General features: G+C 43.1%; 1 protein-coding gene across 8 annotated transcripts in view; it reads right to left on the minus strand.

The window, feature by feature from the left end:
- Positions 1-555: 555 nt before the first annotated feature.
- scml4 (Scm polycomb group protein like 4) overlaps positions 556-14,609 on the minus strand; it is a 43,679-nt gene continuing 29,625 nt past the window's right edge. For 6 of the 8 annotated variants that reach the window (XM_072702708.1, XM_072702706.1, XM_072702705.1 and 3 more), the window contains 5 exons: positions 11,306-11,506; positions 9,121-9,294; positions 4,038-4,256; positions 3,109-3,254; positions 556-2,773 (listed from right to left, as the gene is read on the minus strand). In XM_072702708.1, the coding sequence (XP_072558809.1) occupies positions 2,648-2,773; positions 3,109-3,254; positions 4,038-4,256; positions 9,121-9,294; positions 11,306-11,506 (866 nt within the window). In that variant the 3' untranslated portion in view covers positions 556-2,647. The remainder of the gene's footprint in view (positions 2,774-3,108; positions 3,255-4,037; positions 4,257-9,120; positions 9,295-11,305; positions 11,507-14,609) is intronic. The other 2 variants (XM_072702710.1, XM_072702711.1) reach the window with 2 other exon arrangements.

Raw genomic sequence — 14,609 nt, forward strand, 5'->3', positions numbered from 1 at the left:
GTCAATAGTTCTGAGTGGTAAGAAATTTCAGCTGGCTGCTCACCATTAGTTGTTAGCAAAGCTAACTTTGTGTACAGTATGATCCCAGTAGACTTTAATTGATGTTTACTACCAGTGCCATCACCTCACTGTGCTTTAAACTCACTGTAAGAATGTCCTGATCACAGAAAATAAATGGCACAAGGGTGGGGGTCATTGGTTGTGTGATGACCTATAAAGGGAACCACTTGTATTTGTAACATTGCTCTAATAAGTCGTTAGACTCAGGACATTAATACTGTTTCACAGCATGAAATACTGGTTCAGCATCAGCACTGTAATGTTTTCTGGTTCAAAGCTATGAGGCCCTTAAACCTATTTGCTTGTGTACATTGTTACCAAAATATGTAAAACTATAAAATCAAATGCGGTGGGCATCTCTGTAGCTATCTGTGCCTACTGGTGAACTGCTAAGAAATAAAAATGAATAATAATAGGGGGATTACTCTGCACAATATTACTAGAAGTGAATAGTGGAGGCAGCCAGTCTGGGTATAAAAGAACAGGATCAAAAAATAGAGTGTAATGCTTTATTCATACACTATAACGCTCTGTTTATAACTTACATAGGATATGCAGGTCTGGTTTTTTTGTAAAATCACACGAAATTGCACAGCACTAAAGCAAACCAAAGGAATAAGCACACTTTAAAATTTAGCACCAACATGAATGATTCATGTAGCAGCCTTCCAGGTAACATACCTCAAAACTCCACTGTAGCTACATACACTCTTCGCTTGGTTTTCCTCCAGTCCTGGCTTACATTTATTCATCTTAGAAAGCAGCATCAGGATACACTGATGATAAACACAGAAATGCAATACACAGCAACACACAAGCAAAGCCGAACGCCTCCGCACAGACTAGCATCGTATGGATGGAGAGGCCGTGGAGGACTGAGGCGTCTCCGGTAAAATGGCGAAGCATTGTTCGCGTTTAAAGCTAGCTGGAAGAATTTTGAAAAATCACATGGCAGCTCATAGCTGAAAAATCCTCCAAAACCGTACATAAAAAAAGGGGGGGGGGGGAAACAAACATTGCTACTGTTGAAGTGTTGATAGTGTTGAACCCTGTGAGTTATTATGATTGTTTTTGGAGAAGTATGGAGGATGTCAAAGTAGCTACGTAGGTGCCCCAGGTGTACCGGAATGGCCCGCGATAAATTTATTTTAAAAAATGCAGTTCACGTAGGCGAATGCAGATATCGCACGGAAACATCTAACAGTTTAGTAACAGTACCTGTTTTGTTTAAAGTTAGGCTTGTACCATATCTTTATGATTATACATTGTCACTTTAAAATGGTGGTATATACAAGTGTGCTTGGATACAAAGGAAACATTAACCTCATATATACTGCATATGTTATAAAAAAAACCAAAGTACGTTAAAAATGCTTCCCTCGCCATCTTCCTTGTCACCTGAAAGACAAGGAATACTCAAACACGAAATACTTAATCATTTTTTTCTTCAAATGTATACCATTTTCAAAATTCTAAATATAGTAGTAATAATAATAATAATTGATAATAATAATAATAATAATAAACAGGTACCAGAACATTTTTGTGTCTAAAAACTACTTATCTTACAAATAAAATCATCCACTTGAGTGATTGTTTTCTTGAAATGGGCTGGCGTAGCTGGACACTGTGGAGTCTGTGGCAAGCCTTCAGAAGCTTCTCACATACATCTATAGCCAGAGAAACGGCACGAGGTCCTAACGATGACTGCAGCGACGACTTTGATGTCATAAACCGCATCTCACACTGGCTTTGCGATTCGTTATCTTTCGCGTCTCTATCTTCCTGTATCCAAGTGAGGTCGCCTGTCGTAAACCAAGCAGCTGAGAATAACCACATGTACATATCAGATCAGGTGTGTTGCTCCTGCGTCGGCTTTGTGAGCTTCCCGGCTGATTCCAGCGGCTGTGAATATACTGTATTTACCCATTTCTGCTACTGCTGGGCTGAGGCTAACTGATCTGTTGGGCAGATCTCCTGGTAGGCCGCGTGCCGCCCTGTTACAAGTCTAGCTGCCCTACGACAGTGGTCCCTGCTGGTGAATAAGAGAGGTGACCTGCTGCTGGTGAGATAGGGACAGTGAGCCTGAGCAGTTATGGCTTACTGAGCCAGTAGGGGGTAGCAGAGAGGCAGAGTGGGAAGCCTCTTGGAAAACATCCCAGATACAAGGGCAAGGAACATCTGTGTGAACCTCCTCTGGATTCAGGCAGGAGGTCATTATGTTAGTTTTGTGTATATTTGACAAACAGTTTCTTCTCTATATTGTAACTTCCTCTGAAAGTTGCCATTCGCTCTTACCCCCTTTTTAAAACCAGCCTTTTATCATACTATGATCCCATTGTGGGCATGGTTCTTCACCGCTAACACACAGGCACCCCAAGACGTCTCACTAGGCTGGCGAGAGAATGTTTGTAAAATTCTGTGTGTTGTGTGACAGCCACTGAATTTAACATCTGCAGATTCTATAAATAAAAAGTACTTTTAAAATTTTGTCCTTCCATAAAACATAAAAAAAACAGTACATATGCATTTACCGCACCGTGAATTAATGCTAACGATTGAGGATTCCTCCAGCACCAAAGGAGACTCAGAACTTGGCCTGTTTTAACTTGTCGATGTGGTAGCACAGCTTCAGCGCCGGGCCCAGCTTCAGCCCCAGGTACTTCATGATCATGTCGCTCTTCAGGAGCAGCAGTGCGTAGCCGTCGATCTCCTGCCAGAGATGCAAAGGCGGGTCACCGGGCAGAAGGAGGAAGTCGGCGGCAGGCCAGGAACACGGAGGAGGAACATCCAGGTGAGCAAGCAGGAGCAGATGGAAATGGGGCGGGGGGGGCTCAAGGACTCGTAAAAGGTGGTTAGAAGGGGCCCTCCCCAGGGTGATGTGCTTAATATAGATGGGTCTAGCAGAAGATCTAGCTATATCAATGGATTAAAACATAATATGTTTTTGATCATTATTATTATGATTAATTGTGACGGGAACTAGGATAGAGATGCTGTCCATGCATTATAGTTTAGAATCACAGATTTGGTGTCATGGTGACATACGTGTTTCCTGAAGACCTCCACATGTGGGCCTAGGGCGAGCGGGTCGGCGTCCTTGACGAACCACACCACGTCCTCCACCGTCCAGGTGGAAGGGTCTTTACTGGGAGGGGGCTTGGACTCCTGGGACTCCGGGGAGGGACTGTAGGCTGCAGAGAAGAGAAATGAGCCCATTGAGTCATTCAGGGTCATGAAAGAATTCCTAGGACCCGAGATGAGCTTGGCTGGTGTGTTCAATCTCAGGAGAACAGAAGTGCTTTTGTACCTTAATTTCTTAATGTGATAGAGATGGACAGTTTATTCAATAAATATGATTTACAAACACACAAGCAGTCAAAAGTTACCCATGGAAAGGTTTAACTGTACTATTCTCTCATATAGTTTTATAATCAATAAAACTATAACATAACATATATGGAATTATGCCCTTACCAAAAAAAGTATTTTAAAAAATTAATTTGTTGGGTCTGTGGGTTCTCACTCAGAAGGTTGCTGTTTCAAATCCTGTGGTTGGCAGATTGATCCCACCCATAACCACAATTACTCCAGGGGCCGGGCAGCCAGTTTCATGAGGTGGCCTCCTGGGATGCTTTTCCAGCAGTCCTGAAGGAGGTCCATATATGCTGAGCATGCTTTGGCTGCTATTCCTTCAGTTTCTAGTCAAACGTCTCCAAAACCATTTCTACAGTGTCTAGGCCAGTTGGGCAGGTCATGTGATGCAACTCTCTCTCACTCTCCTTTGTAGGTGGCTTGACGTGTTCAAGCCTTTGACTGGTATTGGGTGTGTCCACACACACACACAAAGCTGTAATCTATTAAAGTTGTGTGTATAGCAAGAGAAACAATATGTTGTATTTTATAAAATATAAAATTTTATTGTCCAGCAGGGGTCACTATGAGACACAATGGCTCGATTGGCCTGTCCATCTCACCACTTCTGTTTCCTTCCTGGAAGGTGCTGGGGCTGGCCGTCTGTCTGCACAGGCCTGGGGGGGCGGAGCCTCCTGGAAATGGCTGGCACACACGGTAGCCGTACGGCTTGGGCGGATAGGGTGAATTCATGGTGTTGAAAGCAGAGTCGCTGGGGTCCACCGAATACCGCTTGGAGTCAATCGGGTCAACAAGGTAGTCCTCAGGCATGGAGGTGTCTGCTGTGTGTGAAACGGAAGGTGGGAGGGAAGAGCAGGTATGAGGTGGGGTCTGTATGGTCTGACAGTGTTTCCTAAGCCGGTCCTCGGGGACCCCCAGACAGAGCTAAAACGTGGACTGTCTGGCTGAGAGCTCGGAGGGAGCAAAAACGTGGACCGTCTGGCTGAGAGCTGGGAGGGAGCAAAAACATGGACCGTCTAGGGGTCCCTGAGGACTGGGCTGGGAAGCACTAGTCTAACATACATAAAGGCCTGGTCCTGCTGAGAAGAGCTGCCATTAAAGCTGATGGTTTAGCCAGAGGACTCAAAATGCTATTAGCTTTTTAGCCATATAATTAGATTTTAGCTGTTACAGGATAAAGGAGACAAAGAATGATAGAGCCCAAGCGATCAATGGGTTTGCCGACATCGGTCATGATACCGCATTTGTTTGTTTTTTTGTTTTGTTTTCTTGAATGGATATTAGAACTCATCAATCAGGTCATGTGTGTGCTGATTCATTTAATTTCACTAATAATCTTCGATTTACCTTTTAGTTGCTAATCTTTTCAATGTGCTTCCCATATTTAAATAACCGTATTTTGTGATGATGACCTTGACAACGTTTTAAGCAATTATTAACCAAGCAGATGTGTCTTAATTAACATAAACCATTTGCGGCACTAAACCCCTTTTGGCCTCATAGAACGGTTTCGCTTATTACATTTTCCAGTAAATAGAAGCATAGGTGTACGAGAACTAATGATAGTTTTGTAACTACTATTCTCCTCACCATATTTAAATAATTTATGCTTAACCTACTTAACCTTTCTTTTCTAAACTCATTTAAAATTAAATGAATCATGTAAATGGGGGCAGTGTTTGCGGTTAATTTTAAAAACATGCATGAGCAAGAAAGTTTCTATATTAAGCACATTAAGGCAGGCAGACTGTGCAGTTCAGGTACTTAAAGGCACGACAAAGGTCACATGACCTCCCTACAAGTCTGGTCTTATAAGGTACAATTTGCAACAGAAGCCAATGTTACTGAACTCAACACTATGAAGTGTTTTAAGCATTTCACATATGTGACGGACATGGACTGCATGGGCAGGAGCTCTGCTTTTAATCCCACTGCCCCCCTCGACCCAATAAACAAACGAATGGTTATGGGAATCAGCTCAGTTTGATACTCCTGGCCGCTGGACTTCCTGTCACGCAGATGTCAGGCCATCAGCACAGGTGGCGCACAGGGCTGTCTGCTCTCCCTGCATCACAAATAGTTTGACATCTCAGCGCCATTAAAATCCCAGAATATGTAGATGACGCCATCATGGGGCTCATCTCTGGTAATGAAGAAGCATAATGCCATCTGGAAGTAGACAGAGCAGTGACCTGGTATGCTAACAGTGACCTCTAGTTCAGTGCAGTTAAAATATCTACATCAATGACCAACAAACAATCATAAATTACTCTTTTAAATTCCTGGGAACCAATATCTGCAGATCTCTAAAATGACACATTAACACAGATCACTTCATCACGAAGGCTTATCAATGACTATGACAGAGCATCGTAACAAAGGCCTCTAAGATAACTGGTACTGTCCTTTCCTCAGCTGGATCCCCAAATGTGCCAATAGGATTGACCACAGACACATGCAAAGGCCTCTTTCAGCTACTACCTTCTGGTAGACCTTTTAGATCATTCATGTCCAAAATTAAGAGCAGCCCTCCTTCTGTGCCTTGTCTTGTGGTAGAATTCATTTGCACTGCTTTATCTCTATTTTTGCATTTACTGAGCACCTACTCCACAACTTATTCCATAACCAATATTTGACTTTTTGTTGCACATTTGAACCATACTACTGTGCATTTCATGTTGGGGATCTATTCTGCATTCTGTTTGATCTGTTTATGACACGTAGCCTTATTCTGAATCACATTTAAATTGTGGGGGAAAACATTGTTCTCAATTTTAATGATGAGCATATGAGAAAAATCGTTATCTGTGACTGTCACTGAGAATTTTCCTCAACCAAAATCAGTCACTCACTCATAATTTCTGTTTTGTGTGTTTTACTTTTTTAAATCAGGTTTCAAGTATGTGAGCCACTCTTAATTTTCACCTTATTTTTGTATTATTAAATGTATTCACAAATGCATATTGACTACAGCACTGAATTCCAAACGTTGTTCCCGTACTTAATTACGAAGTGTTACCTTATTCCTGTGTGCAACAAGGAAGCCATCTTTGTTCAACGATCTGGTAAACGCAGTGGCAATTATTTCATGCACTGTATTTGGAAACTGTAGCATTTTGTGTATCTCATTTACTGGAGCTGAAGGGATCTGCGTTACTGAAAAAGAATCTTAGAACGTATTAAACACACCTTTGCTCTCCTAACCCTTAAACCTTCTTATTTAGCCCACCGCTGCTTGGAACGGAAGTAACCATTTGTCAGCTTCACACTATGCTGGGTGCAGTTAATCACGGGTGCACAGAAACACTTGTGGTTAAGAAAATTGTTTGGTAGAATTTCCAGCAGAAACCAAAGATCAAACATGTGACCTATAAGTGAAAACCTCAAAGCAGGGTCCCATAGTCAGTCTATAACACATGCAACATAACCTCCATGTGTCTCTGAGCTCAGACAGTCTTTGTCAAATATTTACTAACTCAGTCCATTTTATTCCAAGGAACAAAGTAGCAAGCTTGATTTTTCATTAATTATCATTTTTGGAATGTATCTCAGTATTGCACCAATGAGAGAATCACTATCTCAGCAGAAAAATAAAAAAATAACAGGAAATTGCTCTGTGCTATGGAAATGATGCTGAATAATTTGTTTTATTTAAGGATGTTGCCTCCATGCCTCTATTAACCCCACATACACACAGAAGAGAACACAGGCTGCAGTCACTAAGGTCCTCCCCCATGGGAACATCGCTGCTGCACAAGCCAGACTTGATCTCCATGGAAACTGCTGCCACGGCAACGAAACAGCAACAGGCTGCAGTCATTCAGGGTCATGCCTGGGTGCTGTCTACCCAAACAAACATGAACTTTAAGGGCACGGCTCTGTCGTCAAACATTACGTAGCTCTATCAAAATACAATAAATTAATTCCCACTATGAATCTTTCAGACAAAAGCCAGGAGGCACAAGCGGAAACATGCAGCTGCATGTGCTGATCTGGAGCACAGAGCTCCATCCCGCATGTGAGCCTGCTGTGAGCCAAACAGCATGAGACAGCAATTTTCTGACTTATGGAGTGGCAGGTCTTATGGCCCACCGAGTTTCACATCATGATTTCAACATCCACAGAGAGCCGGCGATCGGCAAACTGATCATAGAGTGCAGCAAGCCGCGTGCAGGGCACGGCGCATTTCAGCCACGCCGCATTTCAGCCACGCCGCATTTCAGCCACGCCGCATTTCAGCCACGCCGCATTTCAGCCATGGCATGCAGCCCCTTCTCGTCGTGGTGTCTCGCTGACGTGCTAAAGAGACCACAGGGTTCACCATTCCTCATTGCATTAATTACGGTTTCAGATTAAACTTATGGAAGCCCAGGAAGTTTTATTTTAGTTACTTTGTAAGGAAAAAGCATGGTAGCAAGGCTGAATCTCAGGTCAGGGTGTACCGTGATGAACAGTACACGTTTAATCTCAGTACTCTGCTTCAGATCTCCATTCAACTTCAGGAGCCTCTTATGCAGTGCAAGGGCACAGGGTACAAGGCAGGAGACACCTGGACTCTATGTACAATTTATAGACACTAGTTCACCCAAGAATATATTTTTGGACTGAGGGAGGAAACTAGAGAACCTGGAGGAACCCACAATAAATGCAAGAAGAATATGAAAACTCCACATGTGCGATTGCTGGTGGGAATCGAACCCTAGTTCCTGGACTCCGAACCACCAAGCTACCATGTCACTCTCCTGGAAACAGTTTTCATTCCCCCCCAGGATCCTCACAGACTCATAACCTGGACGGTTAAAAAAAAATAGATAAATAAAGGCACCGTGACAGTCATACACCCAAGCATATGAACATCTTAATGTCAAGGGCCGTAATTCACCCAATTCAACCTCAACCAAGAAAACATGATGAGAAATAATCACAGGGTGCAAAGCCTAAGAACCAAACTGGCAGCATTTTTTACTCCTGACAAATGATCAACTCCGGTGAAACGCAGCAAAACGGCTGATGTCAGCAAGGCTAGTAGGACCACTCTGTACACAAAGCTACAGCATCACAGCTATGACCAGTCCTACATCATCCTACGGCACTGTCACTACGCTCAGAGAGCTAATACGACTTACAGGGCACAGTAACCAAAAACTCTCCAGCTACAGTTAATGTCTTTTTTTGCAGGAAAACATCTACAATAGATACATAATACAGTACTAACTTATGGACCGTTACAGCCAAAAAGTATTTATACTCTGAAATTACGTATGTTATAAAGTATAGTTGTATTTTTTAATGTGTATATATCAATGTGTATACAGACGCTCCCTGGGCTACGTCCCGATACACCTATCGTAAGGCGAAAATGTATTTTAATACAGTACACCTAACAAGCATCATAGCCTAGCCTAGCATAAACATGCTTACAACACTTACATTAGCCTGCAGTTGAGCAGAATCCGTAACACAAAGCCTAATTTATAATAAAGTGCTGAGTATCTCATGTAATTTATCGAATAATGTACAGTGAAAAACAGAATGGAATTGGAATATCCATCGTAAAGTCAAAATATCGTAACAAGGACCATCGTAACCCGGGGAGCGTCTGTATATGTATGTACATGTGGTTATGTCTTTATTTTTCCCCCGCAGGTGAACGTGCGAAGGGGAGCAGGAGGCCGGAGCACGTACTGGAGGCCGCGTTGCCCTCACAGCCCTTGTCGGCATGGTGCCGCACGAACTGCTGGTCGCTGAAGAGGTTCTCGCAGTGCAAACTGCGGCACAGCTTCTTCAGGAAGCGTAGCACATAGCCAACACTGTTCACCACGGGCAGACTGAGAAGGTGTTGCTTCCCATCAAATGTGGCTGGAAGCAGAACGACAAAATAAATGATGAAGTGAGTCTCGGGGAGGGGGGGGGCGTTACTGGAAAATACGCACAGAAAATTGAACAGTTTTGCAAAAACATGATTTATGTACGCGTCCCTCCCCCCGATCTGGTAAACAATACAACTTGTTTCTTGGTCAACAGGTGGTGTAGTAGTTATGGACTGGAGCTGCAGACTGTATATTGCAAATTCATCTCTCCAGCGGACTGAAATGTCAGCTGTGAGATCGGTGATTAAGCATGGAATTCAATATTGTGACAAAAAGCATTTAATCGAACACAAAACACTGTTAAGAACGGAAGACTTCCCAAGGTTCAGAGAGGGTGATATTCAGGCACCCATTCATGCTGAGTAACCGCGAACAGCCCAGCTATCTACACGGCGGCCCACAGCCCCCCCCAAGAAGCACTGGGCGTGAGATTGGGTCCATCAAGGTCAATGATTTGCAACTTTCAGCTTTATTTTAATAAATAATTCAACTATTAATAAGAACTCAAATCAATTCAAGTTAGCATTTTATATATAAATAAATCTACTCATATTTATTTTCAAAAATATTGGCAGTTACAGAATGTCAGTATTGACTGAACTTTTAATGTCAGGTGTCCATCAATACTGAATTATCAGGAGGTAGCTATCATTCCTGTAAATATTCATAACAAATCCCCCGTACTGAAACATTAACAAATACATCACTTTAAATAAATATAGAATTATTCATAATTACGTCAGGAAGGACTGGAAGTTCTTAATGAGAAAATGTTAACATCGAGGCTTAAGTTAGCAAGGGTCTATGCTTATTGTTGTAAGATTCCCATGAAGCTAATCTTACAACCCAACAGCTACAGGATAAGACTGCTGCCTGACTCTTAAGACTCGCGGATTTGCGACGGAATTCTTGCGTTACATGGGTGGATTGTTTTTAGCGTAGCTACCAGTTGGCATCTAGGTGCCTAGCAAACCCAGCGGACCTGCAGGACGCAGGAAAGATCCTTTGGGATAGAAATATAAAAACACACAGCTCTCCCATGCCTCCTGCAGACGGCCTTGCATACGGGATTCTAGTTTAATGGTTGTTTAATAATGGCCTCCATCACTGCAACCAATGAGTTTTGTTTAACTACAAGTAGGGCTGTAACGTTACACATATTCGTTGTGTAGCATTCAGTACCTCATTTTTGATTCAGTACACACTATGAAATTAATGTTTATTGACATAGGTGAAACCTAAATTCACAATTAGTTGATATGAGTTGGCTACAGCTGATGTTTGTTTACAGTCAGTCAGAAGTCGTTGATTTGGAAACGCACTGGTTTCCAAATAAATTACACCAACACTGGAGAGAGAGTAGTTGATAAGACCGAGACTGTCTGTCGGCTCTGTTACACCGAACTCAGATATGTTGCTGGAAGCACATCCAATGTCCTTCTGAGACGAGAACATCCAAGTGTGTGTACGACCAGAGCAAGGCAGAGACAAGTTCATGTCCCGGTGGCATCTAATGCACATGTGCCAGGAAATTCAGACTGGGCAAATAAATAAATTAATTAAATTAAATTAAATTACGCCTATGGGGCTGTATATTGCTAAAGATATGTAACTATACTCAATAGTAGTTCACTGTGTTTATGTTATATACAGTGTGTGTGTGTATATATATATGTATAATTTTAATGGTGTACAATTTTTTTTTAATTCAGGCACGTCGATAGACGCACTGCCGTATACAACTGTTTTTCATTGTGTTTGCAGTTTTACCAATAAATTTCAAAACACATCTGGTTTCCCTGCTGTACTGAAACTGCACCGAAGCAGGAACCCAAAACTGAGGTTTGTACTGAACTGTGAATTTTATGTACCGTTACACCCCCTTTTTACTAGGGTAAGAAAAATAGCCTAACATGAAAAACACATAAAAAAATATTTTTAAAAAGTGCATGTAAAAAGAGGCGATTGTGCCTTGGTGGAGTGGCAGGGGGGGTGCGTACCTGAAATTTTCTCGCCGCCGTAGCCCTGCGTGAGCAGCGAGAACACGGCTTTCTGCTGGAAAGCACTGTCAATGCAGCCCTGCACTGCCTGCTGCAGAACCACGGAGGGGCGGTCCGGCCCAAAGTGGTCTGGGAGCTGCTGCACTTTTTTCCTGTCAAGATTAGGACCTGTGTTGGCTTGCTTGTTTATATAAATGCAGACTGCGGACACAATACAAGGAGGGGAGAGAACGCAGAGATATTAGAGGTCAGGCATTGGACAAGAGGCCACAAGTTGCAGCAAAAATACTTAAGAATCATAAACGTGCTACCTTGCTTGTGCATGAAAAATCACACACGGTAATTTACAGATTTACTGGATTACCACTAACAAACATCACCAAAGTTTAACAGCAGCCATACTAGGGTTTACAAAGGGACAGAATGCAATAAGAATGAAAAATTAGTGCAATTCCACTGGGCTTGTCTTGTGTTTACAGCGTTATGAGCTTTACACCAGAAATTCACTAATTTTCACAATTAAGTCGTCATCTATAAGTATACGCCAGCGCTTATTTTAAATCGCCTCTGCATTTTACTTCAGCAACGTAGGAACTGCTCTCACAAGCAGGACAGAAATAAAACGATTAAATAAGTTTTACAGAGATTCCCACAGACAGCAGGGTACTGCCTTGTGCTCCAACTGGCCTCTTAAGTAATTAACCATTTGTTTTGTTAAAACTGCTGACTAAACCAAACAGAGAAAATCCTGCTTAACTCTGCAATGTGATTTCTCAATAATGCAAAAATCAAATGTGTGTAATGATGAAAATATGAATGCATCATCTCAGCTAATAAGGGGTCCTCGGTCATTCTTAAATAAAGTTCAAAAGGTTTACTAGCCTGATCAAAGTCCGATTCAGGATCCAGAATCCAGGTGATTAGTTCAATCAGCAGCTCAATCAAACCAAAAGGCTTAATTATTGCAGTGGGTGCAGAGTAGCGAAAATATAACTAAGAAAGTGTACAAGAGTGCAGGAAGGGAAAAAAATGGTTATCAGGGGAAGACCTCAGTGGAGCTGAAAACATGGACCATCAGCCTGTGAGGACTAGAGATGAAGCTCTTTGTATTTCCACAAACCTCCTTGGGTACAAATTGCCTTTCATACAGACAGACTAACTATAAAGACTAAAGAAGGCTTTAACAGAATGTTCCAGAGAGGCGCCTTGGTGCCCTCCAACAGAGAACACTCACAGCCATACGCGACATCAGAGCGAGATGAGAGGGTAGATGGGAGGGCTGTCGATGAGCCGAGACCCGGCAGCCCATAAGCGGTGAAAGCTCAGGAGAGCGCAGACCCCCCCCCCCCCCCCAGACGCGTGTACCAGAATGAGCGGCATGGCAAGCGTGGGAAGGATCCTAACAAACCTATGTCTACCCAGCGTGCTCCTGCCACTGCCACATGCTGTCCCTTTAAACGGTTACCCGTGGTTACAGAACCCCCCCCCCCCCGCAGAGTGGCCTCCCCAAGGCACAGATCAGCTGCCTTTAATGGCCCCCCTGGGATGGGATATGGCGACCTTGTGCCCTGTGAACACTTTGCTTTGCGGGAAAATCACGTTTAAAGAACATGCATTGTATTACAGAGATTACGTTGCCGTGTTTGGAGTCAGTGTGACACAAAGATCTAAAAATGTGCACTGCTGGTATTTATATATATATATATACACACACACACACACACACACACACATTATATATTTATATTTGTATATGACTTGCTGATACCACAATCAGTGAAACCGATCATCTTTTATCATCTTTTGAAACAGTCCCACACTGACTAAGGCTTATAGGTTCAAAGCAGACACCCAACAATTCAACGTGAATATGATGGTTCTGCATAACAACCTGCTGGATACAGCACGACATCATAACGACACATCATCTTTAACTTGGACAAGGTCAAAAGGTTACGACCTTCATCCAAGAAACGAGACGCTGTCAATTTGCGAAAAGCCATTCGATCCCTCAGGCTGATCTCCAGCTTTTTTTAAAAAATGGTGTAAATTTCAGAAATGCACTTCAAACATGACATGTAAAATGAAACGGGGGGGGAAAAAAACCTGAGGCAGAATCTGTAGGACAGAGAGAGTATTCCCGCACCGGCTACATTTATACAATCTTCAAACATACTGCGATTCTGCCAAATTCTTTTATATTTCAGTCCGGCCTGCCTTAATAAGAGCCAAAAGGGAATCTTCCGCATTATTCCAAAGGCTCGTAATTAATTTGCGAATGCTGGAAATTCCCCAGCTGTTATTTTAAATTCATTTCCAGCTTCAAATATTTGTGATGGACATTCAAATATTTGAGCATTCATGACCGGTGCTCAGAAAATGCATTTTTCATGTCCAGAGCGCAAAGATGAATTCTGGTTTTGCAGCTTGCAGCCCATGAGAGAAGGAGGCAAACAGACAGATGTGAAAGCGAATAGAGGATGGAACATTATGGGCCCAATCCGGGAGCGGAAAGCACAGCATATCGGCAAGCTAGGGGCTGCTGGGGGGCCGTGCCCATGGCGTACCGCCGCTACCCAGTATGTGCGTTTTTATGAAAGCACCGGGACTCTTAATTTTGAATTCAAGCACATATTCCCAGGAAACAAAGACAATTAAACTGCAACCCCCGTGGAGGAAAATGCAGACATCTGATTTATTAGTATTCAGACAAGAAAACAGGCCTTTTGTTAGGAACACAAGCACGGCCCCTCCCCCAGGACAAACCACCTGGAGCGACTGAATCAATCCTACGGCGGAAAATTCCCGCTTGCACCCAAATGCCAGTTCCTGCATACATCTGGCACGCCGGTACTGGACTGGGAAGCTCAGGAGATGGAGAGCAGGAAGACGAGAATAAGGGCGACAGGCTGCCCCTCCCCCGTCAGCCCCCCCCCCTCCCCCGCAGCAACGTTGCTTTGTCCCTCCTGTACTGCTGTTCATTCAGCAGGATTTCCTCCTGCCTGTACTGATGCGTGCAGCAGTTACGCACGTGACCACAGGTGGCGCTGTGCCTAGCGGCTACACAAGCAGACGTCCTCAAGACACATAACAGACGACTGTCACTGCGTTTACAGAGTGACAGGGCCGCTGTGTGTGTGGATTATGTTTATATTACATTGTGGAGACCAAATGTTCCCCACAGTGTGATAAAAACCTGTTATTTTGACCATTTGTCACGTTCCCACAAAGATCTGTGCATGTAATCAAAAAAGTAAAAATGCCAAAAGTTTGATTACTTATGGTTAAGTTTAGGGCTGGGTAG

This window comes from Paramormyrops kingsleyae, chromosome 19 (genome assembly GCF_048594095.1).
Source record: "Paramormyrops kingsleyae isolate MSU_618 chromosome 19, PKINGS_0.4, whole genome shotgun sequence".
Lineage (NCBI taxonomy): Eukaryota > Metazoa > Chordata > Actinopteri > Osteoglossiformes > Mormyridae > Paramormyrops > Paramormyrops kingsleyae.